The 21,600-nt window shown below is 61.8% G+C and overlaps 4 protein-coding genes across 4 annotated transcripts; 2 read left to right on the top strand and 2 right to left on the bottom strand.

Annotated features, from left to right (window-relative positions):
- Positions 1-457: 457 nt before the first annotated feature.
- On the bottom strand, positions 458-7,360 carry LOC131186440 (death-associated protein kinase 2-like). The gene is made up of 13 exons (XM_058160024.1): positions 7,266-7,360; positions 4,952-5,011; positions 4,376-4,506; positions 3,908-4,129; positions 3,633-3,771; positions 3,412-3,541; positions 3,073-3,121; positions 2,697-2,723; positions 2,272-2,424; positions 1,721-1,766; positions 1,509-1,598; positions 1,267-1,359; positions 458-1,176 (listed from the first exon to the last, which is right to left on the bottom strand). The coding sequence occupies exons 2-13, from the start codon at positions 5,006-5,008 to the stop codon at positions 1,096-1,098; spliced, it is 1,218 nt and encodes a 405-aa protein (XP_058016007.1). The 5' UTR covers positions 5,009-5,011; positions 7,266-7,360; the 3' UTR covers positions 458-1,095.
- Positions 7,361-8,102: 742 nt separating this feature from the next.
- On the bottom strand, positions 8,103-10,891 carry PRCC (proline rich mitotic checkpoint control factor). The gene is made up of 6 exons (XM_058160025.1): positions 10,475-10,891; positions 9,982-10,401; positions 9,793-9,897; positions 9,504-9,647; positions 9,337-9,402; positions 8,103-9,248 (listed from the first exon to the last, which is right to left on the bottom strand). The coding sequence occupies exons 1-6, from the start codon at positions 10,685-10,687 to the stop codon at positions 9,162-9,164; spliced, it is 1,035 nt and encodes a 344-aa protein (XP_058016008.1). The 5' UTR covers positions 10,688-10,891; the 3' UTR covers positions 8,103-9,161.
- A 486-nt stretch (positions 10,892-11,377) lies between these two features.
- Positions 11,378-16,966, top strand: HDGF (heparin binding growth factor). Its single transcript, XM_058160026.1, has 6 exons — positions 11,378-11,604; positions 15,350-15,426; positions 15,664-15,802; positions 15,978-16,178; positions 16,273-16,541; positions 16,665-16,966. Exons 1-6 carry the CDS (start codon positions 11,518-11,520, stop codon positions 16,669-16,671), a joined length of 780 nt encoding a protein of 259 aa, XP_058016009.1. The 5' UTR covers positions 11,378-11,517; the 3' UTR covers positions 16,672-16,966.
- Positions 16,967-17,632: 666 nt separating this feature from the next.
- Positions 17,633-20,089, top strand: LOC131186788 (uncharacterized). Its single transcript, XM_058160711.1, has 6 exons — positions 17,633-17,719; positions 18,255-18,384; positions 18,525-18,719; positions 18,805-18,930; positions 19,015-19,239; positions 19,444-20,089. The coding sequence occupies exons 1-6, from the start codon at positions 17,633-17,635 to the stop codon at positions 19,758-19,760; spliced, it is 1,080 nt and encodes a 359-aa protein (XP_058016694.1). The 3' UTR covers positions 19,761-20,089.
- The last annotated feature ends 1,511 nt before the right edge of the window (positions 20,090-21,600 follow it).

The following is a 21,600-nucleotide window of genomic DNA, read 5'->3' as shown; positions in this document are numbered from 1 at the left end:
AAGCTAGGACATTGTGCGAGGGTGCTCGTGCCCTTTAATTTGGGAGTTTTCCTCTCCCCCACCAGCAAGTTGAGTGTTTTGGCACTCAGCTGGTGAGGCTTGTTTTCTTTGCTGGGCCAGTGGAAGCCCGGATCCTGTCCGGTGGGTCAGCTGGGGAAGGCAATTGGCACTTTTCCCCAGTGCTAAGTTGGCACAAGAGCTCTCAGCGCTGGGAGTGGGCTGCCCTCCGGTGGCTAGCACGGGCCCCTGCAGCCGGCTGGAATGGCATATGGTAGAGGAGGAGGAGGAGGAAGTGGAGAGACCTTTTCGGGGGATTTCTGGGCTCCTGGTCAGTTTAGCGGCCCCTTGTCCACTCTCTGCCTCTTCTTGAATCCATCGCACTCAACCCCTCATCACTGTGACAGTTTTGCAGTTTGAATGCAAACCAGTGAAACACAAAACAACTACATGCAACACCTTCAAATGGTGCTTTTTCCCTTTAGACAAATATGTATTTTTTTTAAAAAAAATTACAATCAGCCAGGCGCTTGCTCACAGCTGTTCTTGGTCAGATCTTTGAAGACTGTTCTTTGAGGACTGTTCTTTGAGGACTGTCCTCCAAACGAAGCAGGGTGAGCCTGGGGGGTGGGGTGGGATGAGGTGGGGAGCAACAAGGGGCCCTCCCTGGTGCATTAAAAGGGCCTTTCCCTACAACCACAGAAACACGAGTTAAGGAGAGCCGAGACCTATAGGGCTCCCCATCGGAAAAGGGAGCCTCCATTCCTCTTGAGGACCCCCAGTGAGGCTATCCAAGGCAGCCATGCTGCGGGGGCGTGTGGGGCAGCCCCTCCCTGGCAGGTCAAGAAGCCGAAATGCTAAAGAGGAGAGGAAGGGGCTCAGGTGATCACCCAAGCGGGATAGCGAAGGACCCTCCCCCCCACTGCACTGAGCAGCCGGAGCCCCCCTCCCATTTCTGGCCACTCAGAAGAGCCAAACACTGCCTCCTTCCGGGGGTCTTTCTTCTCCCCCCCCCCCCCCCGTGACCAGAGAGGATGCTATCATCCTGGCCTCTGAGCAGAAGGACGGAGGGTGGCTGGACAGGAGCGGATGCCAAATTCAGGAGCAGATGCTTCGACGCCTGCGGAGTAAGACCCCCGGACTGCTGGGTTGGTCTTCCTGGTCACTCTCGCAGTCCCGCTGCAGCATGAAGCAAGGAAGGCGAGAAGGTCAGGGGGGCAGGCAGCCCTCCCCATTCCCCAGCCAGTGAAGGGGCTCCTCTGCACCCACCAGGGCCGTCCCCTCTTCCTCGGGCTTCTGCTGCTGGCACAGGAGCCGCAGCCGGCAGAGACGGTTGCAGGCAGAGACCATGTGGTAGGAGAGCTACAGAGGGACGAGAGAGAGAGAGAGAGAGAGAGAGAGAGAGAGGATGAGACTCGGACCACACTGCCCATGAGGCAGGCAGCCCAGCATGGGCCGCATTGGCTCCTCTGCTGCTGAGCCTGGGATGGAATGGGGTGCGGCCCTCTCACCTTCCACTTCCGCCGGGCGTTGAATTTACGGAAGTTTTTCATGTTGATGGAGGAACGGCTCCGGTTCATGGCCTGCTTCCGGGTCAGGGGCTGGAAGGACAGAAGGAGAAAAATTGGAAGGAAGGAAGGAAGGAAGGAAGGAAGGAAGGAAGGAAGGAAGGAAGGAAGGAAGGAAGGAAGGAAGAGGGAGGAAGGGAGGGATGGGGGCTTACCTTGATCCAGGGATGAAGGAGGCATTCAGCTGCTGTCATTCGGTCCCTAAGACACAGACCAAAATCCATTTTTCTTCTTCCGTGCAGGACTCCTTGGGGGCAGAAGGGAGCCAGGAGAGACCCCATTTGGGGGAGTGGCCATCCTGCCGATATGTGCTACTCCCCAGGGGTGAAATCCAGCAGGTTCTGACAGGTTCTGGAGAACCAGTAGCGGAAATTTTGAGCAGTTCGAAGAACTGGCAAATACCACCTCTGGCTGGCTCCACAGTGGGGTGGGAATGGAGATTTTGCAATATCTTTCCCCCAGGAGTGGGGAGGGAATGGGAATTTTGCAGTATCCTTCCCCTGCCACACCCACCGAGCCACGCCCACAGAACCGGTAGGGAAACATTTTGGATTTCACCCCTGCTACTCCCCCCTTTTGTTTTTGTGGTCCTTACTTTCTGTTCAGGAGAGAGCGGGCCTTCTTCCCCCTCCTTCTCTGGACGAGGCATCACCCACATTTTGCAGGGATGGGGGCTGGGGGTCAGCAGCCCCTGGCCAGGGGTTACCTGGGCTCCTTCAGCAGGAGTTTCTGAATGAAGTCCTTGGCCATCTCAGAGGTTTGGCTGAAATATCTGGCCTCGAACTCGTAATTCCCCGAGACCACATTGGAGAGAGTCTCCTCATCCGTCTCCCCCTGGAATGGGGACATGCCGCTAAGCCTGGAGGGGGGGGGAAGAAGGGTTTGTGGGGACATCAGAGCTCACCACGCTGGACCGTAGACTAAACCTCAACCTGCCCCAGACAGAAGGAGCCCCACGGATGGCAATCAAGGGATTGGTTCAAAAGGAAGGCAGGGAAGTTTGGGGGATCTGAGTTTCCTTTGCTGGCCCGTCCTCTGCCTGCTTCCAAAGTCAACTCCATCCCTCTGAGAGTCTGCTGAGAGGGGCCCCTCAGCACCCCCCCCCCGAGAAAAAGATCTTCAAGTACTTACAAGATGTAGGTAATCACCCCAATGCTCCTAGGAGTAAGGAAAGGGGGAGCTGAAAGCCCAGCGGTGGACTCTCCTCGGCTAGGGGACATTTGTGTCCCCAGGGACCTTGTCAAGGTACACACGAGGAGGGGTGGAGCAAAGACCCCACTCCCAGTCCCTCCTTCTTTTTACAGGAAAGGGGTGAGCTCACGGCCTTTCCTCTCTGCAGCTGCAGCTGAGCAGCCTCAGAGACAGAAACTGCCTGCAACCACTTCCTGACCTTCCTTTTCCCACAGTGCTTATCCAAGGCCTGCAGGATGCCACCAAGACACTCCTCCTCCTCCTCCACCACCACCTCCTCCTCCTCGTCCCCCCGCCCACCATGGCTGCCTCTTACCACATGTCTGCGGCTGTGCTCAGGGCCTCGTAGTTGATCACTTCAGGAGCTGGGCAGGAAAAAAAATCGAGGGGAGGAAGTAGGAGACCAAAGTTGGCTCCCCAAGACCCCCTCAGGGGCTCCCCCACCCCAGCTGCCAAAATCACGTTTCCCTCGCAGCTGGGCGAGAGCAGGGCAGGAGCTCCCAGGAGGGCAAGACCGCGCCTGCTATCCCAGCCCACAGGCAGTTTGTCCGCCACTTTCTCCAAGCAAGGGCCTGGCTGCTACCAAAGTGGGACTTGCAGGAGTGTCCAAGGGGCCATTCCTCCGTCTGCCTATTCCGAGGGCCCAAAGTCGTACCGATGTACTGGGGGGTCCCACAGAGGCTTTTGTAGGCCACCCCTTCCTGCAGCTTCTGTGCCAGCCCAAAATCGATGATCTTGATCTTGGGTTTGGAGGCACCCTTCTCAAGCAGCATGATGTTCTCCGGCTGCAGGAGAGAGAAGGGAGACCGATGGAAGCTTCTGCCCAACCGGGCTCCGCCATGGGGCACCCCGGAAGCGCCCCCCGCCCGGCCGTACCTTGAGGTCGAAGTGAGCGATGTGGAGGGTGTGCATGTAGGCCAAGCCCAGCAGAATCTGCTGCAGGAACTCAATGGCTTCGTCTTCGCAAAGCAGCTCTTTCTCCGCAATGAAATCGAAGAGTTCACCTCCCAGGATGCTGTGGAGAGGCGAGGGGTGAGGGGCTCCTGAAGCTCCCTAAAGTTCCCCCCAGGGACTTCAAGCCTTAGGGGGAAAACAGGGCCTTTGGGAGGAGGAGCTTCCCCTGGGAGGGACCCTCCCACCTGGGCACTCACAGCTCCAGGATCAGCACCATCTCAGCCTGGTTGGCAAAGACGTCGTACAGGCGCATAATGTTGGGATGATGCAGCTGCTGCAGGATGCAGACCTCTCGTTCCACCTGCTCGCGCTCCAGCCCCAGCCGGCTGCCCTTGCGCTTCCGCACCTTGACGGATTTGGCCGCGTAGAAAACTCCGGTGCTCCGTTCCTGGCAACGCCGCACCACTCCAAAGTGTCCGCTGCAGAAAGGGTGAAGGGTGAGAAGTCAGGCACTTCACGGAGGGGCCTCTCCTGTTGTGGCAGCAGGTGAGCCACTGGCAGGGTGGCCAAAGTGGGTGATGAGGCCCAGGAGGCGCCCAACGGCCTTGATGGGTCACAGGCACCCATTTGCCCGCTTCCCTTCTTCTTCGTAGCAGAGCGGGGGGGGGGAGGAGGAGGAAGAGGCAGAGCTGGTCTCTCCAGTCTACATGCCCTGCAGGCCTCACCTGCCCAGCGTCTCCAGCAGTTCATAAAGCTCCTCCACGCTGCAGTGGCGGAAGGGATCCGCTTGGGTGGTGCTGGGCCTGGCCTCGGTGCCCAGGAAAACCTCATCATCTTCCAGGTTGCACGGGGGCTCCTGAAGAGGCAGGAAAATGTGGGAGCTGAGTGGCAAAGATGCCCACTTGAAGGAGCACCCGGTGCCTGCAGGCTGGTGCCTGAGCTACAATTTGGGCTGGCTGGCAAGAGGGGAACAGTTGAGGTGCCAGATTGGCCCATGTGGGCAGAGGATTCCCAGGAAGAGACAATGGGAGCAGCTGAGCCCTGGGAGGGAAGGGGGGTTTTCTGAAGGGGACCTGTGAGCACTTTCCCTCCCTCCCCCTCCCCCCAGTTTCATTCTACACAGTCAGCCGCAGTTCACAAAATCTGCTTTTGAATCCAGCCGGTTTCTGTTGTGGGAAAGGGGTTCTCAGGCCCTTTCTGATGGGGGTGGGGCTCATATTTCTTCCACCCTGTCCCAGACACCTTGGGCAATCTGCAGGCACGGAGGCAGAGGGGAGGCCTGGACCTGGTGTCCCCCTCACCTGGATCCCTGCAGCCCCCGCGTTGCCAGGGCAGGCTCCGGTTCCATCTCTCGCCATCAGCTGCAGAGTGAGAAGAGAGGAAGAGGGTCGCTCTTGACAAGCAACAGGCAGGCTCTTCTCCCTCGCGCCCCCTCCCCGCACTATCCAAAGGATTGCAGTCTAATGCACCCCGCGTCATGTCAGGCTGCCGGCCGGATCCAGAAGCCGGAGGAGGAAAACACCCGAAGGGGGGGAGGGACTCCGGGAAGCAAAGGGGGTCTTCCGCACCCCCACCCCTCTCGTCCCGTCCCGGTCCCGCCAAGCGGGACGCCAAATCCAGCGAGGAGAAGGGCTCCCCCGTCTGGTTCGCGCGGAGGCTCTGCCAAGCCAGGAGGCGGCTACCCAGCTCCCGGGGCAAAGTCGCCCGCCCTGTACCCCTTACCCTGCCTACGCGGACGGTTCCTCAGCCCCTCCGAGAGGGACCCTCCGGCCAGCGGCTGCGAACGGCTCCCCAGGTCTTCCCGCCAAGGGCGGGCAATCGGTCGCTCGGCTTCCTGGTGCGTGAAGCCTCGCCTGCCCGCCCGCGGGAGACAACGGAGCCGCGCTGTGCAGCGTACCTGCCCGAACGGCAGAGCCGGGCTTTGGCCGGAAGTCTCTGGCGCCCTGAAGGGAACCCGCCACCTGCCCGTCGGGTGCTGGATTGATCCGGCAGAGGCCTGGAAGGAGCGGGGGCCCCCACTGGCCCGGGGCCTCAAGTCTCAGCCGCCACGGCCGCCAGCTCCCTTGCCCTGAGCCAGGAATCGCTCAGCCCCGCGGAAGCGGCGGCCTCGGAATTCTCCCAGGCAGGTCGCAGGCAGGAAAGGCGGCTCGGAGGACCGGCGGGCCGCGCCCTGCCCCGAAACTGGCCGCCTCCTGCGTGCCTCAGCTTCTCCACAGCAGCCTCGGCAACAGCTTCCCCTTCTCACCCCATTCCCCTCGCCTCCAGGACCGCAGTCGGCCAAGCTTTGCTGGGAGGGGGGGGGGCGCAGATGGCTCAACCAATGCAAGGCCGGGTGCCTGGAGGCTGCTGTGGGGGGGGGTGTCCTGAAGAAGGATCCTGAACAGTCCCCCTCCCCAGTGACCGAGCTTCACCTCAAACCCCTTTGGGTGCCAGGCCAAGAGGGCAGCCTGCCAGCTCCCTTCCTGCCCATCAGCCCCGCATCCCTTGGCTGAGGTGGGGCAGCAGGCCAGGGGCTGGGAGGGCAAGGACGGCCGCGTTCCGGGGAGGCTGAGGGAGTGTGGGAACGGCCTGGCACAAGGAGGGGGAAGTCCCACTTTCCGGCCTCAGAAAGAGCAAGGCAGCCGGAGGAGTCTCTTGGGACAGCACACAAGAGGCGCCCTTTCAAAAGTTGAGCAGACTCGGAGGGTCTCAAAGGGAGCCTCGCAGCAGGATAGTGGGGGCAGAGCGGTCCCCAAAGACAGGCGCCCTCCAGGGCAGAGGGAGCCCCCCCCTCCTCCTCAGCCAGGCTGCATTCCTTTCCAAAACGGGGACGGGGACTGCCTCGTCCCCTGGGATCTGCCCCTTTATTCCGCCCGAGAATAACTTGACTTTCAGGCTCGGGCCCAGGACAACAAAGGCTTCACTAAAGGCGAGCGAAGAGCCGGGGCGTAAATGGACAAATGTGTTGCAATTCCTGGATTCTTGATCCTCTTCCAGGCCTTTTATGCCGGCCAGGAATTTCGTAAATAAAGGGGGATTTTGGCTCGCGGGTAAAGCAGGCGCGGCCGAGGCCTGGGTCGGCGGTGAGGCTTGGGGAAGGGGCTCTCAGGAACCACCCCCTCCACTTCCACTCCCGCAAACAAGCATATTGTGTTTTTGTGGTGGGATCCTTTCCCAGCACAGCCCACCCCATTCAGGGTACAAAACGCCCGTCGCTGAAGGGAAAGGGAAAACAAATCTGCCAGCGTGTTTTGCAACTTGAGTCATAGCTCAACCCTGGGACGAGGCTGCGAGAGAGGCAGAAATCCTACAATCTCATCAGATTCGCGTTTCCGAGGCAGGCAGGTCTGAGAGCGGCCTGCCATCGGCTACCTGGGCAGGTGGATTTTACATCCTCTCTCCCTGTCCTGGCACAAAAGAAAAGGGCCCAGTTTCTCGGGTCCTTTGATGGTTTCGCGGAGGGCTTTTTTTTTTTTACTTCTAGCTTTCTTCGGTTCCTCCTTTGGCTCGGCGTGGCTCTCCCCCCACTTCGCCGCCCGCCCGGAGAATCAGAGCCCGCGTTCGCCCCTTCAGCACCAACCTCCCCCTCGCGACCAGAGTCGGCGTTTTAAGAAAACGCCCGCCCGGAGTACCTACGGCTCAAGCACCGGAGGAGGGAGCTGCGATCCGACGCCGCTTCCTCGCCGGAGTGCGCTGGAAGCCGCCCCCGCGCCGGGACAGCGGCCGCCCGCCCGCCCACCCACCCCCCGCAGGCCGGCTCAGCCCCTTTGCGCTGCCTGCCAGATCCCCCTCCCGGAGGAGGAGCGGCGCGGCGGCCCGGCGGGGGGCGCCCCACGGGCTTCGGGAACCGACTTTTCCGCAGGGGGACAGGCAGCAGCGCTGCAGGGGACGCAAGACCGGTCCGGCCAGCGCCAAGACTTTGCGCCCGGCCCTTTTCTCCGCCCGGGTCGACAGCTACAGTCCTCGGGGGTCTTTGATGCACCGCTGAGCGGGTCGAGAGCTGCCTGCGAGACCCTCCCTGGGAATGCTGATCCCGACATTCCCCGCTCAGCATCTTTCTCCGGGGGAGGGGGGAAAGGACCATTTAGGGGCTTAAAGCCTTTTTCTTCCACAAGCGGTACTCAGGCCGGGCAGGATGAGACCTATCGTCCCCCCCACCCAAGAGCCCACAAAGGAGGAAGGCTAATCGGGATTTTGCCAGGTACGAGAAAGCAGCCCCCAAAGGGCAGCTGGAGCCAAAAGGGGGGCTGCCCTTTTCCTTGGCTGCTTGGCAGAAATGGGGAGGGGGTGTTCCTGCACAACAAAGCACCCTCTCCCCTCACCCCCTCTCTCTCTCTGAAAGTGTCCTTGGACTGCAGCCCTGGGCCTCTCCTGCCATCTCACCCACAAACCCCATTCTTCATTTAATTTTTATTCCCCTGTAACCTCCCCTCCCAGACAAATTCAAAAAGGAAAAAAACCAAAACAAATCAATTACTGAATGAGTTTTATTTTCAAATATTCAAAATAGGGACAGGGAGCTTTCCTAAGTACTAAAGTGTCCAGGGAAATAAACTCAAGATCTTTTTAGGAAAAAAAACCCCCTAAATACAGATATTCTGCAGCAAAAATGGACATCCGTCTGCTGAACAGGAAATGGTTACAATCTGAATGATGTGGACGAAGAAAGACCACCAAAAGCAGGAGGGAGGGAGGGAGGGTGTAATAAGAGCCAGGGTGGGGGCCACCCTGGCTCACCTAGAGAGGGTGGGGGTGGAGGGGGTGGCACAGAAGACACCATCGCCCCCCCCATTTGCTCTGTGTTTGAGGAGGTCCATTAACTGGAAAACTGCTCCCCTTTTAAGGACTGGTCTAAGAAAAGCAAAGTCAGTAAGCTATGAAAAAAAATTCTGAAGAGGTGGGTCTCCTGGACAGCCACAGACTGGTCAAGAGGGAACCCCGGGGAGGGGGGGGGAAGGGAAGGGAGACAAAACCCTCCAATCTCTGAAATTGAAACCCTGTGTGCCAGGGAGGACAATCAACAAACTAAAACCAGGAGGAGGGGGGAGGGGCAGTGTTGCCAATTCACGAAAACAAGACCTTGCTGTGGCCAGCAACAGGGCCCAGACACGGGTCAGGAACACAAACACCCATATATGCTAAGGGGGGGGGGGGAAGCAGCCCCACAGCCAAGCAAGCTCTCCAGTCCCCTGACCTCCAGGTGGGACATCGTCAGGGGTGGGGTGGGGTGGGGCAGACAGCCATCCCCAGTCCAGACAGGGCTCCCTCCTACCTTCAAAGAAAAACTGTGAGAGGGAAATCAAGGTCTCTTGAATCAAGGGGGTAAGAGCCCCCCAACTCAAGTAGACACGGACCCTCTCCTCTTTGGGGCAGGGCGTGTTGCAAGGCGCCTGGCTGCACAGACTCCTGCAGCAGCTTCCCGGCAGGCCGGTCGGCAGGCAGGTCAGCGAGCTCGTTGTTGCCTGCCAGACAGGATCCCCCGTCAGCCATCTTGCTTGGGACCCAGTGCAGCCCCCCTTCGGCTGGGAAGGGCTAAAATCCATACTTGGCCTGGGTCTGCCTTCGGCTGAGCTTGTTCTCTGCCCAACTGTTCTTCAGCTCCAGCTCACGCTCTTTTGCCTGGGGGAAGAGAGAAGGGGGGGGGATAAACCGAGCCAGACACGGGGGAGGAGGTAAACGGTTGAACCCACCGAAACAAAGGCCTCACCTGGTGGATCAAGTAGGTGATCTGGTGCTTTCTTCGCTGCTGCCCTGTGGGCTGCTCCCCCTTTTTCTGAAGGGAAATGGGAAGCTCAGGGGCCTTGGGCCAATTAGACCTAACCCCACCCCTGCTCCTCAGGGCCCCCCACCCGGGAGGGGGTTGCCCCGGCAGACCTTGCTGAAGGACTTCATGCTCTGCTCCTCGGTCAGGGACTTGGTGAGCCACTGCTGGACTCCACTCAGCTGATCGTCGCCCCTGATCTCCACAAAGCTGATCTCTTCTCGCCCGCGGTTGCGCTTGCCTTGCAGACGCTTGAACTGAGCGGGGCGGGAAAGGGACACGGGGGTCGGGGAAGGGTCTCTGCCGCCGGGCACCGGAGGCAGCCCGACCCCCTCCCCCAGCGAGGCTCTGGGCATCCGGGGCGGGGAAGCGCCCCCGCGGGGCGGGAGAGGCAAGGCTCACCGCTTCGTCGTCCATGAAAGAGGCGGAGGCGGCGTCCGCGCTGCCCTCGACGGGCGGCCCCAAGCCCGGGTCGTTCTCCGGGTAGTAGCCCCCGCCATAGTATCCCTGCGGTGGGGGAGAGAGGTCAGAGCGGCGGCCGGACTCTCCCGCCAGACCCTCATCCCCCCAAAAGCCCCGCCAGACCCTCACCGCGTAGGGCGCGCCGTAGTCCGGGGCCGGCGCGGGGGGCCAGCCGGGCGGGGCGGGGCGGGCGCCGGGGGGCGTCCTGAACTCCAGCGGGGCGTCGGCGCCGTCCTGGCCGTCGGGCTCGGTGCCGGGCGGGAGGTCGTCGGGGAAGGCGGCGGCTGCGGGCGGACCGAGGGGCGGCGGAGGCATCGGGAAGAAGGGCTGCGGGGGCTCCGCCTCGCCTTCCTGGGCCACCTGTCGGGCCACCTGCCGGGCCGCGCTCTTGGCCGCCGCCTTGATGGCCGACGGGGAGGGCGGCGCGGCGGGGTCGGTCCGGCGGGGCTGCGGAGGGCCGCGGCGGGGCTGCGGGAGAAGCGCCGAGAGACCCCCGAGCCGCGCGGGCTTCTTGGGCGCCGGTTCCTCCTCTTCCTCCTCCGAGTCTGACTGCGGGAGAGACAGAGAGGCGGTCAGGCGGCGGCGGGACAGGCGGAGGCCTCGGGCCCCGGATCCCGCTTACCTCCTCGGGCAGCCGCGGCGCCGGGATCCGCACCGGCTGCCGCTTCGGGGCCGGGCCGGGCCGGGCCGGCGGCAGGACTGAGAGGAGACCCCGCGGGCCCGTGGCCGCCCTCTCGCTCTCCTCCTCCGCCGCCGCCGCCTCCTCCTCCTCTTCTTCCTCCTCCTCCTCCTCCTCCCGCTCCTCCTCGCTGCTGGCGTAGGCCACTAAGGACATTGCTGCGGCGGCGGCGGCGGCGTCTACGCGAGTCCCAGGCTTCGTCGGGGCGCTAGGCCGCGGCTCCCCTCATGGCAACGGGGCCCGTCGGAAGATGACCGAGCGCCCCTGGAGCCTCCCGGCCCTCGTTCCCGGGCGGCGGAGAAACCCTGGGAAACAGAAAGCGGCCCCGCACCCGCCGACCGCCTTCCTTCGCGCTCCAGCGGGGGGGGGGAAATGGACTACCGCTCCCATAAGTCCCCGCGCGGGAAGCCGCGATTGGCTCGTCGGCGCGCGATGCCCGCCGGGAAACCGAGAACGGGCAGGAGTTTCCAGAGAGGTAGAGAGACTCTGCTCCCGTCAGCCCTTGCGCGGCTGGAGGGGCGCCCGCCGAGCGGAGGGGGGGCGTGTCTCCAGCCAGGGGTCGTTTCCCCGCCCCCGGCCCGTTGCAAGCCCCGCCCCGGCCTGCCGCCCCATCACGGCCCCCCCCGGGACCCCCGCCTACTTTCTGCGCTGCGGGGGAGGGTCCGGCGGGGGGAGGGGCCCCAGTTGCCAAGCAACCCCGCCCCCCCTCCGCTCCCCCGGCCGTGCTGGGCGGGGGTCCCTCCTGGGCCGCCTCCCACCGCCGCCAGCGCCGCCCCTCGCCTCTCGCGCTGCTCCGGCCTCGCCAGGCGCCTCCGCCCGCTGCAGCCAGGCGGGGAGGGAGGGAGGGAGGCAGGCAGGCGAGAGCGGCGGCGGCGGCCCCTTCCACGCGCAGCGCAGCGCCCGGAGGCGGCGAAGGCGGGCAAAGCGGCCCCGGCGCGCCTGTTGCTGGGGAGGCGCGGCGATCGCTCGGCCTCTCCGCCCGCGCCATGTCCCGCTCCGGCCGCCCGCGCGACTACAAGTGCGGCGACCTGGTCTTCGCCAAGATGAAGGGCTACCCGCACTGGCCCGCCCGGGTAAGCGCCGCCGCCGCCGCCGCCCAGGCCGAAGGGAAGCGAAGGGAAAGCAGCGCCGCCGCCGGTGGCCGGGCCGGCCCTCTCGCCCCGCTTCCCGCAGGCTCCTTTCCCCGGAGCGCCGGACTCCGCGGGCCGAGGTTGCCCTGGAGCGGAGCGGATCTTGCGAAGAGGGCGGGCGGGCGGGAAGCTTCGGAGCCCCCAGCCCCGCGGAGCCGGCACGGGAGGCAGGCGGGCCCGGGGAAGGGGGGGGGGAGGCGGCCTTTTCTGCAGCCCCCGCCGCTCTTTGGATCGGGATGGGGGGGGCGGTTGGGGGGGGATGCGCGGGACGGAGAGCGGGGCAAGAGGAGCTCCGAGGTTGGCTTGGGCGGCCGAGGCCGATGGCGGAGCCTTGTGGGGCTTCGGAAGGGGCAGGGAAGGGAAGGAAAAGGCCCCTCCGGATAAGTTCCCTTTCGCTTCTCCGCTGCCTTCTGAATAATGGCACCACGTTGCCCCTGGTCCACGGATGAAGGATCCCCAAAGTGGCGGTTGCTTGCGCCGCCTCCGCGGCTTTTGGGTTGGCCTTGCGGGCGTGCTTTGGAACCCTGAGGACTAGAAACCTGGCTCTTTCCCCATTTCTTTTTTTAACAAACCGATGAGGAGGAGTTGTGGGTTAAGTCAAAACAACGGCCGAGCCCTTTCTGCAAAGGTAGCTGAGATCGGTTTGATTTAAAGGCATCCTAAATTCAGTCATTCAAGGACAGCCCGGGCGGCCGTGGGTGGGTGGGTGAAGCCCACGTGCCAAGACAGGCAGGCTGGCTTTCTTTCCTGCCAGGGGCTGTCGGGGGAGGGGCGCTCTGTGTGCCCACCTAACAAAGGTGAATAACCGGGGGGGGGGGAGTTTCCTCCTAGCGTGCCCGCCTGCATTTGCCCTGGAAGAGATCCACGAGGGAACTCTGGGAGTTGAAGTTCCCAGCTGCCAGGGTTGGGAAACTCTGGTTAAACAGTCTTAGCAACCACAGGGATGAATCACTGGCACTTTTTCTTGAATCGGCCCAGCACCTCGATTGCTCAGGCCATCCACCAGCAAAGCGGAGGGAAGCCCTGGGTGGGTGGGTGGGTGGGGGAGAGTGGCTTTTGTAGGGACCGACTGAGGCTGCATTGCCCGCCCCCCACCCCCCCCCCGTGGTTCCACTGTCTCTTTCTTTGGGACATCCCTGCTGGAAGACAGGGGAGGGGGCTTCCGTGGGGAAAGAGCCTAAAGTCCACCTGGACTTCCTTCCGGGGAGGGGGGAGGATCTGGTCACTGGCTGGGCCTGGCCCTTCCCCAGAGCACAAAGGAGCAGGAGGGAGGGGGCTTTATCTCAGAGGGGCCCTGCTGGCCTCCTGCCCTGCAGCTCCTGTGGGGCTTAGAGGGGGCCTTCCTCCCAGCCACCTGGTGGCCTTCAGCAGGGTTTCTGTGCCCCCCCCCCAGTTTTCCCATCCCTGCAACCTGGTGGACCTTTTTAATCCCAAAGTGAATCACTCCCAGGGTTATAAAAGAGGGCCCCCCCCCAGACTTCCTTATGAGGGGGGCATTGGTTCTGGTGAAAGGGCAGTTTCCACCCCCTCCCCTAATTGGTAACCCTGCAAGACTTGAAGTCAGGGTGGGGGTAGGTCCATCTCCCAAAGCCGTGTGTGTGTGTGTGTGTGTGTGTGTGTGTGTGTGTGTGTCTTTTGCTTGGCCTCTGGATTCACTGGTTGCACCCCTGGGTAAGCGTGCAAGCTCTCTCGAAGAGGCTGGAGCTGTTTGTGCAAACGCACGAGGGGGGCCATGTGCTTGTGACTCCATTGTGTTCCCCTTGGCATTGGGCACGTGGGGATCTCGCCCTCCTTTCGTGCTTGGTATGTCATTTTCTTTGGGGGGGGGCAACTTTTACAAGTCTGCTGGTGTGCCTGGAGAGTTTTTAAGTGTGGGAGGGGGTTGCCCCTTCTCCTGAGGCCATAATGGGGGCCTTTGTTCCCACTGTGCATCGGCCACCAGAGCTGCACAAGCATGTGGGCAAAAGTTGGAACCTGCAGGGGGGAGGGGGGGGAAACAGAGTGGGGGTGTTGCCCTGAAGGCCTGCAGCCTTTGTGCAGGAAGAATATCTGGGAGGGGCCCTGCCAGCTGCAAAGACACCTTATCTTGGGTAACCATGAATAGAAGTTCTACAACTTTCAGAAGGGGGAAGGAGGGGGGAATAGGCTGGAGGTGATTACGATTCTCCAGAAAGTCAGACAGGGGAGCTGCAGCCCCTCTCGGGGGATCCCAAGATGCCCAAATGCTGGGGGGGGGGGATCTCAATGGTGAAATGTACAATTTGTTACTACCTGTTCTGTGGGCGTGGCTTGGGGGGGTAATGTCATTGGGTGGGCATGGCCAACTTTTTTTTTTAAGTTTTAAAAGCATTTCTTCTACAACTTCTTCGGCCAAAGAGGTTGTAGAAAAAATGCTTTTAAAAGTAAAAAAAACAACTGATGATCGGGCAGCTCAGCTGGCCATGGGGGGTGGATTTTTGCTACTGGTTCTCCAAATCACCGGCCACCCTCTGGGCCTCCTGCTTGTGGCAGGCAGTGCCCCTCCTCACTGGAAAGGGTTGCCCCCCCTCCTTTGCAGAGGGGCAGCCCCCTCCCTGGCCCCGCCCCTGCTTTTGTTGCTGGAGGGGGCCTTCCTGGCGGACCTAGACCTGGCCTGACTGGCCGGGCAAGGAAACCCGAGTCCCTAGGGGGTGGGCTGGCCTAGTGACTAAGCAGAAGCCACCAAGCCCCTGAGTCGGGAGCACGGCTGGAGGGGGGTGGCTGGCCGTGTTGGCAGCCGGGTCTCCTTGGAGAAAGAGCGAGTGGACGGATCACATGATCCATTTTGCATATTTACAGTGCTTGGCTAGCGGTTGCTTGGGCAAAGTCTGCGGCTGGCTGGCTTTCCGGGAAGCCTGCTTGGGGTGGGCGCATGCTAGAGTTGGCGGGCACCCAGCATGCAAAGGTAGACTGCCTTTGTACCTGGGGGCTCTGCCTTACTCTCCGATTTGATTGAGGCTTCAAGGACCAGGAGGGCAATGAAACCCCAGGGCTGCAAAACACGACCCTCTTTTGGGGATAGAGCCGAGCATGTCCCCCCTCCTCACGGCATCTCCTGACCTGGTGTGTGTGTGTGTGTGAGAGAGAGAGAGAGAGAGAGAGAGAACACAAGCGTGACTCCATGAGGTCTTGGATCCATGTTTCCCTGATTCCCACATTCTGAGTTTGGGTCATCTGGAAAGCCAGAAGTTGGGTATGAATTCACTGAGCTGCATTTGGTGGAAAAGTTTGGGGGTCTTCACCCAGAGATGTGGAATTTGGCAGAATGGTCAGTGCTGCCAATCTTTCCTTTCATGGTTGCTCTGGGGGCGCCCCCCCTCCCTCGCTCCTCCAAAGCCCCCACAGAAGGGGCTTTCAGAAAGGGAGGGGCCCTTTCACCCACTGCTCCTTCCGGTCTCTCTCTTGCTGCTGGTTCTTGAGCAGACCGGCTGGGCCTGTGGAGAGATTTGGGGGGGGCTCCAACCCACACGGTCCTCCCTGGTTGCTCCTCCCCCTTCCGCCTCCTGGCTGCTTCGAAACCAGCTGAGTTTGCTCTGCCTGGGGCGTCTAGACAGGGGCTTAGGGAGGGCTGGGGAGGTGCCAGACTCTGCCCCATTGCTGGTTCAGAGCCCCCAGCCCAGAGAACATTCGACACCCCTCTTTCTCTCTCTTCCCCCCCCCCCCTCCACAGATTGATGAGATGCCGGAATCAGCTGTGAAATCAGCTTCCAACAAATACCAGGTCTTTTTCTTTGGAACTCATGAAACGTGAGTAATGCCAGGAGCCAGGCTGGATCAGGGCCTTCCTGCACCCCAGGAGGCGCCCACGGGAAGAAAAAAACCCCACTCCCCCACCGATTTGGGGGGGGGACATCTCCCTTCCTCAGCTTTGCAAGGTAGACTGCCTCTGATGCTGGAGGGGCATCTCCGTCTTCCTCCCTGCTTTTCAGATGCCCTTTTGATGCCAGCCAAGTTTGACAAACCCCCCCCCCCATCCCCCTGCAGGGCCTTCCTGGGTGCCAAGGACCTTTTTCCCTACGAAGAGTGCAAGGCAAAGTTTGGCAAAGCCAGCAAGCGGAAAGGGTTCAGCGAAGGCCTGTGGGAGATCGAGAACAATCCCACCATCAAGGCCTCAGGGTACCAGGTGAGTGGGCACCGGGTGTGCTCCTGCTCTGCTTGGGCCCTGGGCTGGCTCAGCCATGGCTCCGGTACCAGAGAAGCCAGGGCTGAGTCCACCTCCCCTGGGGAAACCGAGGCAGCCTGAACTCGGCTGGCCCTTCTCTGGGCAACTCCCAACTGATGGCAGCTTGCTTTGGCAGCCCGCTCAGAAGAAGCGCCCCCTGGAGGAAGGCAAGGCCAAGGAGGAGCCGGAGGCTGGTGGGAAGGGCAGCCCGGAAGGCAGCAGCCCTGAGGAGGAGGAGGAGGAGGAGGAGGAAGAGGGGGACCTGGTGATTGACGAGCAGGTCAGGGAGAAGAACCAGAAGGTTGCCCCCAAGAGGAGGGCCCCGGAGGCCCCGCAGGTAAGCCGGCTGCTGACCGTGGTAGGGAGGGAGGCGGCCCTGGGACTCTCCCTCTTCGGCTCCCCTCCACTGAGAGGGGCCTGCCCCCTTGCAGGATCCCTCCCCCAAGCGCATGAAAGACGGGGAGGACCAGACGGAGGCAGCTGGGAAGAAGCCGGGCAGCCAGGACGCGGCCCAGAAAACCGGGAATCCTAAGCCGGCTCTGCTGCAGCCAGGGGGCGAGGGGAAGAACGGCGGGGGTGGCAGCCCCCCCCTCGACGTGCTTGGAGGAGACGAGAGAAAGGAAAAGGCTGCCCAAGAGGAAGAGGAAGAGGAGGAAGAGGAAGAGGAAGAAGAGCAGGAAAGCAGAGATCACGAGAAGAGGTAGGCAGGCAGCTGGGTGGAACCTCCATGGACCAGCAGAGCGTATCTTGGATATCACCTGCTGGGGGAGGTGGCAGAATCGCTGGTCACTCCTGTTTCCATCCTGTTCTTCTCCTCCTGCAGCCCGTAGGCGGCCCTCTGTCTTCGGACCCATCCGGCCTCTGGGTTTCCCTGGTGCTGCCAACCAGATTGCATCATCCCCTCCTTTCCATGTCCAGCGCTGGCGGGAAAGGAGCGCGATCCAACATTTCCGCCCCAGGAACAGGAAACGGTCTCTGCCCAGCCCGCCTGCATCTCTCCTGGCCGGCCGTTTCGCCGGTGCTACGCTTTGAGCTAGTCCTAATTTCTAGAGGGAATATACTGATCGGTCACTTTGGAATAAAACGCAGCTGGATGCCTTTTTAAAAAATATATATATAAACCGGTGCCTTGTTGTTTCCTCTTCGAGCAGCAGGGGCCGCCACAGCCGCCCCCTTCGCCAAAAAAGGGGGTAAGGGGTTCTGGCGAAGGAGGAGAGGGATTTGGGTATCTGCAGGCCTCCCTTAGGGAGGGGGTGCCCATCAGCCATTGCAACTGGTTGATGGAGGAAGAGGACTCCCAAAACAGATGGAGGAAGAGCTCTCCCGGTGGGGAGGGGGCTTCCTGTGAGGCCTGCTTGGAGGAAGATGCAGCCTGGCCCCGGCTGGCCTTGTTCCCCCTTGGGAGGGGTTCCTGCAAAGGTTTGGGGCCGGTCCACAGAAATCCTGGAATTGGAAGAGGCCAAGGGATCATCAGGCCCAGCGCCCTGCCCACCACGTCCCCAAGAACTGGGTTCCTGGCGTGTATTTGAATTGAACTGGGGGGGGGTTGGTCCTTCCCCCAAACCCACTGCTACACCACAGGGTGTTTTCTCCCAGTGAAAAGAGGACTTTGCCAAAGATTTCGGGAGGGTTTGCAGTTGGGGCCCATCTACCTCTTCTATGATCTCTGCCTGCCTGTCCTGTCAGCAGAGCAGAGTTCTTGGGGTGGGGGGTCCCGGAGGGTGGTGGGCCAGGAGGTGGCAGCTCTGACCTCACAAAGCCTTGGAATCCGCCCCCCCCCCACTCCGGGAGATGGCAGGAATCAGCCACCACAGCAACAACTCACACCGGCCCACTCGGCCGCGGGATGGGAAGCTGGCTGTCCTGTTTAGGGGGCAGGTACTGATGGGAAAGGAGACAGGGACCCCCCAACCCCAGATGGACCCCTTGGCTGGGAGGTGCTGGGTTTGGGGAAGGGTCCCCCTCTCCCTTAGCTTCTTCCCAAGTAGACATCAACGGGCGGGGATGGAAGCTGAGCCCTGCCCACCCAAGCGAGCTCCCAAACTCGATTCTGTGAGGCTGGTCTGGGCTGCCCTCTTTTCCTGTCCCTCTTACAAGCAGAGGGATGCCTCCCCCCCTCACGCCCCCTTCCTTTCCTGCAGGCCCAGCCGTGACAGCAATCGCGAGTGAGTGGCCTCTGGGAGCCCGAACCTCCCTCCAGCGGATCAGGCCCAAGGGAGGCAGTTTGCATCTTCATCTCCTTGACACTGGTTGGGTTGGAAGATCAGAGCCCAGATGGGCAGGATCTCTGGGGAAGGGTGGGCTGGGGATCCAGTGGCTCCTATGAGGGGTTTCCCAACCCCAGGTGCCTCGCAGAGTTCGCTGTGGCCTCTCCTGGGCAGCTCCGGGGGGGGGTGTCTCCCAATCCCCCCAGGTGGGCCAAGGGCCAGCCAGAGGATGCTGGAGGAGGGGGGATTTGGCCCTGGGGACCCTTTGCCTGCTCCTGCTGACCCTTCTTGGTCCTCTCAGCAGCCTCCCCAGGAAGAGAGAAGAGAGAGAAGATGGTGAGCGCTGGCTCCCTTTCTGCCCCCCCTCCTCCCCTCCCTACCCCGGGATACCCCGGGATGGGGCCGATGATCCCTCCCTCCCTGCTGCCGAGGCTCAGGGACAGCCCTTACCGACCCGCTTCTCCTGCCCCTCGCAGCAAGGACGCCGCCCTCGCCTTCCCCGCCGCCTTCGCCTCCCCCGGCCTCGGGCTCGGGCTCCCTCGACTTCGCAGCCCCGCCGCCTTCGGCCACCCAGCCCGCGGGGCGGGCACTGGGCACCGCGCTCAGCCTGGAGGCGCTGCAAGAGCGGCTGGAGGCGCTAAAGGCGCTGCAAGGCCAGTACCTCCGGGGGCGTAAGTATCCGGGCTCCTGGGGCTACTGACCCCGCCGCCCCCGCCCCGCCGCCGCATCCTGCCCTCCGCTCTCCCTCCGCTCCAGAACTGAGGATCCGACGCACCTGCCGGGACTTCCCGCGCGCCCTGCGCGCCCTCAGCCTGCAGATCTGCCGCAGCCGCCGGAGACTCATCCGCGCTGAGGTCCGCCTGCAGCGCCGGGAAACGGAAGGTGCGCGTGGCTGCCGGCCGCTCCCTCGCCCCCTCCCCTCCCCCGCCCCGGTGCTTCGGCCGACGCTCCTCTCTGCCCTGGCAGGCGCTTTTCCCAACCGCCCCTCGCCGCCTCCGTCCGAGTTGCTGGCCTTGGCATCATCGCGCCAGGGGTTCTCCGCCGCCGCCGCCTCCCTCTCCGGCTGCTCCCTGCTGCTGCTGCCCGCGCCCCCGCCGCCGCCCGCCCCGCCGCCGCTCCCACCGCACCTGCCCGATCTGCACGAGGCGCTGGAGACCTTCCTGGAGCGCCAGGAGCGTCACCTCCACGACCGTGAGTCTACCGTTGGGGCGCCTCTTCCGGGCCAGTCCCGGGCACCAGCTCCGCGGCCGGGGAAGCGCAGCGGCCTGGGCTGGAAGCCCCCCGCGCGCCGCCTCTCCTTTGCGCCCGGGACAGGCAGGGCGTAGCTCCAGGAGGGGCGCTGCGGGATGTCGGGGGGCTGCTGGCAGAGCCCCGAGGCTGCTCTTCTGCTTCCAGGGCAGAGAGACTACCGGAGCTGCCAGGAGTGTCTCCGCTCAATCAAGACGCTACGCGGCCAATTGCGCCGAGTGCGGAGCCGGCTGTGGAGGGTGGAGGCGGAGCTGGGCCTCCAGGTGCCCCCGCGCGAGCTCTCCGTGGAAGACCAGGACGAGGAGGACGAGGACGAGGAGGATGGCCCTCCCTGGTTGCCCCCCGCGCTGCCGGCTGCCAGGAGGGTAGAGGCGAGGGGCCCGAGCGCCCAGAACGTGCCCCCGGTGGGGGAGCCACCGATCTCCGGCCGGCTGCTGAAGGCAGAAGTCACTGCCTGCCCTTAATAAAGCTTTCAGAAAGTCTTCTGCTGTCGAAGCCACAGCGCGGGTGGGGGGCTTCTTTTAAAGGCACCCCAAAAGAAGAGGGAGGGGCTTTGGTTTGGCGACCCCCAGAAAGAGATGGGGTGGGCTTCCTGCGAGTAATGCCAATGTTAGTGGCTGGTCTGGAACCTCCATCTATCCCCAGAGATGTTCCCAGTTCCTGAAAGCTAAAACTGCCTTCAATTTTACTGTTTGTGTACTAATTAAAATCTTTATAGCCTCCCCAACACAGACGGGTAAAAATTCACTGGGGGGCAGGGAGCCCAAGGGATTAACTCAAAGGTGCTTTTTCAGGAGGCAACTGGACTTCCTTGTTTTTCTTTGAAGACTTTTCGCTTCTCATCCAAGAAGCTTCTTCAGCTCGCTCTGGACCATTGTCCACCATCCAGTCAGAGCTGAAGAAGCTTCTTAGATGAGAAGCGAAACATCTTCAGGGAAAAACAAGAAAGTCCAGTTGCCTTTCGCAGGCCAGCATTTTGCAAAGGCTGCCTGAAGCCAGCAAACCTTGCCCCCACCACGCCCCTGTTCCAGGCCAGGGGCAACGGCTGACCTTGGCTGGGGACTGAAGTGGGTCTGGCCAGATAAGCTCTGGCAGCAATGAAGTGCCGATGGGAAATTGAAAAAGAGAAGACTCCTAGAAGCAGTGAGAGGCTGCATTGATGGTCTCTCCCCATCATTTCCAAAGGGGGAAGGTTTCCGTTCTCCAGCCCCATAGCTAAAAATGCCTTAGGTGCTGGATTTGCACCAGGGGTGAAATCCAGCAGGTTCTGACAGTTTCTGGAGAACTGGTAGCAGAAATTTTGAGCAGTTCGGAGATCCGGTAGCAGAAATGTTGAGTAATTCAGAGAACTGTCAAATACCACCTTTGGCTGGCCCCAAAGTGGGGTGGGAATTGGGATTTTTGCAACATCCTTCCCCTGGAGTGTGGTGGGAATGGAAATTTTGCAGTATTCTTCCCTGCCACGCCCATAAGCCATGCCCACCAAGCCACACCATGCCATGCCCACAGAACGGTAGTAAAAATAATTGGATTTCATCACTGGTTTGCACAGAATTGACCCAAAGGTACAGGGGAGATTCTGGAGAGGCAGGTACCCCTAGGTTTCCAGAGGTGGCCTTCTCAGCTCCACCTTGGCCCTTCTGTCCACCAGATGGCGCCCTTGCACTCTTTCCAAGGGAGTCTGTCTGTTCTCTGGGATTCTATCCAGCCAGGCCCCCTTTTGAAATTCTGCTTCCCCCAACTCCTCATCCACTCTCTCTCCCACCCACCCCCCAAAAAAACCACCCCTTTGGCTTCTCTCTGTCCTAAAAACCTGCCTTTTTGATGAGAAGCAATAATGTATGTGGGATGCAGAGCGCGAAGACTCCCCCCCCCCAAAGGATACCATCAGTGCATTTGGAGAAGAAGGGAGTCCCCCCCCCACGAAGCCTGCCTGGAGCCCAATTCAGCACAGCTATCATGAGTGCCACTTGGAGTCTCTCCTTCTTCTTTTGCCCTTCTGGCATTTTCTGCCCCCCTCCTCTCCCATGGGCATTGTTTGCTTCCAAAGCGCATGGTGGTGTGCATTCAGAAAGAAATTCAGGAGTGGCACGGAGTTGGGGGGAGAGAAGACGAGGCAACTTGGAGACCCTCCCTACCAGGGAGATGTTGAGGAGCCTCTTCATCTTTGGGGTGGGGGGGCACCACCGCCAGAGGGGAGCAGCAGCTGTGAGGAGGCATTTCCAAGGTTCCTTTCCTCCCACCCAGCTTCCCGAGGAATGCTGCTCTTCTCGGGCGATGGGGGGGGGGAGGTGTTAAGCCCAG

The sequence above is a fragment of the Ahaetulla prasina genome, chromosome 17 (genome assembly GCF_028640845.1).
Source record: "Ahaetulla prasina isolate Xishuangbanna chromosome 17, ASM2864084v1, whole genome shotgun sequence".
In the NCBI taxonomy this organism is placed as follows: Eukaryota; Metazoa; Chordata; class Lepidosauria; order Squamata; family Colubridae; genus Ahaetulla; species Ahaetulla prasina.
This window is presented reverse-complemented; position numbering and strand designations above follow the sequence as displayed.

What these genes read in the sequence shown, in the direction of transcription:
- LOC131186440 (XM_058160024.1), bottom strand. Translation starts at nt 5,008, where the DNA reads ATGGCGAGAGATGGAACCGGAGCCTGCCCTGGCAACGCGGGGGCTGCA. An exon ending in TCCTTCATCCCTGGATCAAG is followed by an intron (nt 1,599 to 1,720) that starts GTAAGCCCCCAT and finishes CTGTCCTTCCAG; the next exon opens with CCCCTGACCCGGAAGCAGGC. An exon ending in AGGAAGAGGGGACGGCCCTG is followed by an intron (nt 1,177 to 1,266) that starts GTGGGTGCAGAG and finishes TTCATGCTGCAG; the next exon opens with CGGGACTGCGAGAGTGACCA.
- PRCC (XM_058160025.1), bottom strand. Translation starts at nt 10,687, where the DNA reads ATGTCCTTAGTGGCCTACGCCAGCAGCGAGGAGGAGCGGGAGGAGGAG. An exon ending in ACTACGGCGCGCCCTACGCG is followed by an intron (nt 9,898 to 9,981) that starts GTGAGGGTCTGG and finishes CCCCCACCGCAG; the next exon opens with GGATACTATGGCGGGGGCTA. An exon ending in CTTTCATGGACGACGAAGCG is followed by an intron (nt 9,648 to 9,792) that starts GTGAGCCTTGCC and finishes CGCCCCGCTCAG; the next exon opens with TTCAAGCGTCTGCAAGGCAA.
- HDGF (XM_058160026.1), top strand. Translation starts at nt 11,518, where the DNA reads ATGTCCCGCTCCGGCCGCCCGCGCGACTACAAGTGCGGCGACCTGGTC. An exon ending in ACCCGCACTGGCCCGCCCGG is followed by an intron (nt 11,605 to 15,349) that starts GTAAGCGCCGCC and finishes CCCCCTCCACAG; the next exon opens with ATTGATGAGATGCCGGAATC. An exon ending in GGGCCCCGGAGGCCCCGCAG is followed by an intron (nt 16,179 to 16,272) that starts GTAAGCCGGCTG and finishes GCCCCCTTGCAG; the next exon opens with GATCCCTCCCCCAAGCGCAT.
- LOC131186788 (XM_058160711.1), top strand. Translation starts at nt 17,633, where the DNA reads ATGGCAGGAATCAGCCACCACAGCAACAACTCACACCGGCCCACTCGG. An exon ending in AGGCCAGTACCTCCGGGGGC is followed by an intron (nt 18,720 to 18,804) that starts GTAAGTATCCGG and finishes CCTCCGCTCCAG; the next exon opens with AACTGAGGATCCGACGCACC. An exon ending in GCAGCGCCGGGAAACGGAAG is followed by an intron (nt 18,931 to 19,014) that starts GTGCGCGTGGCT and finishes CTGCCCTGGCAG; the next exon opens with GCGCTTTTCCCAACCGCCCC.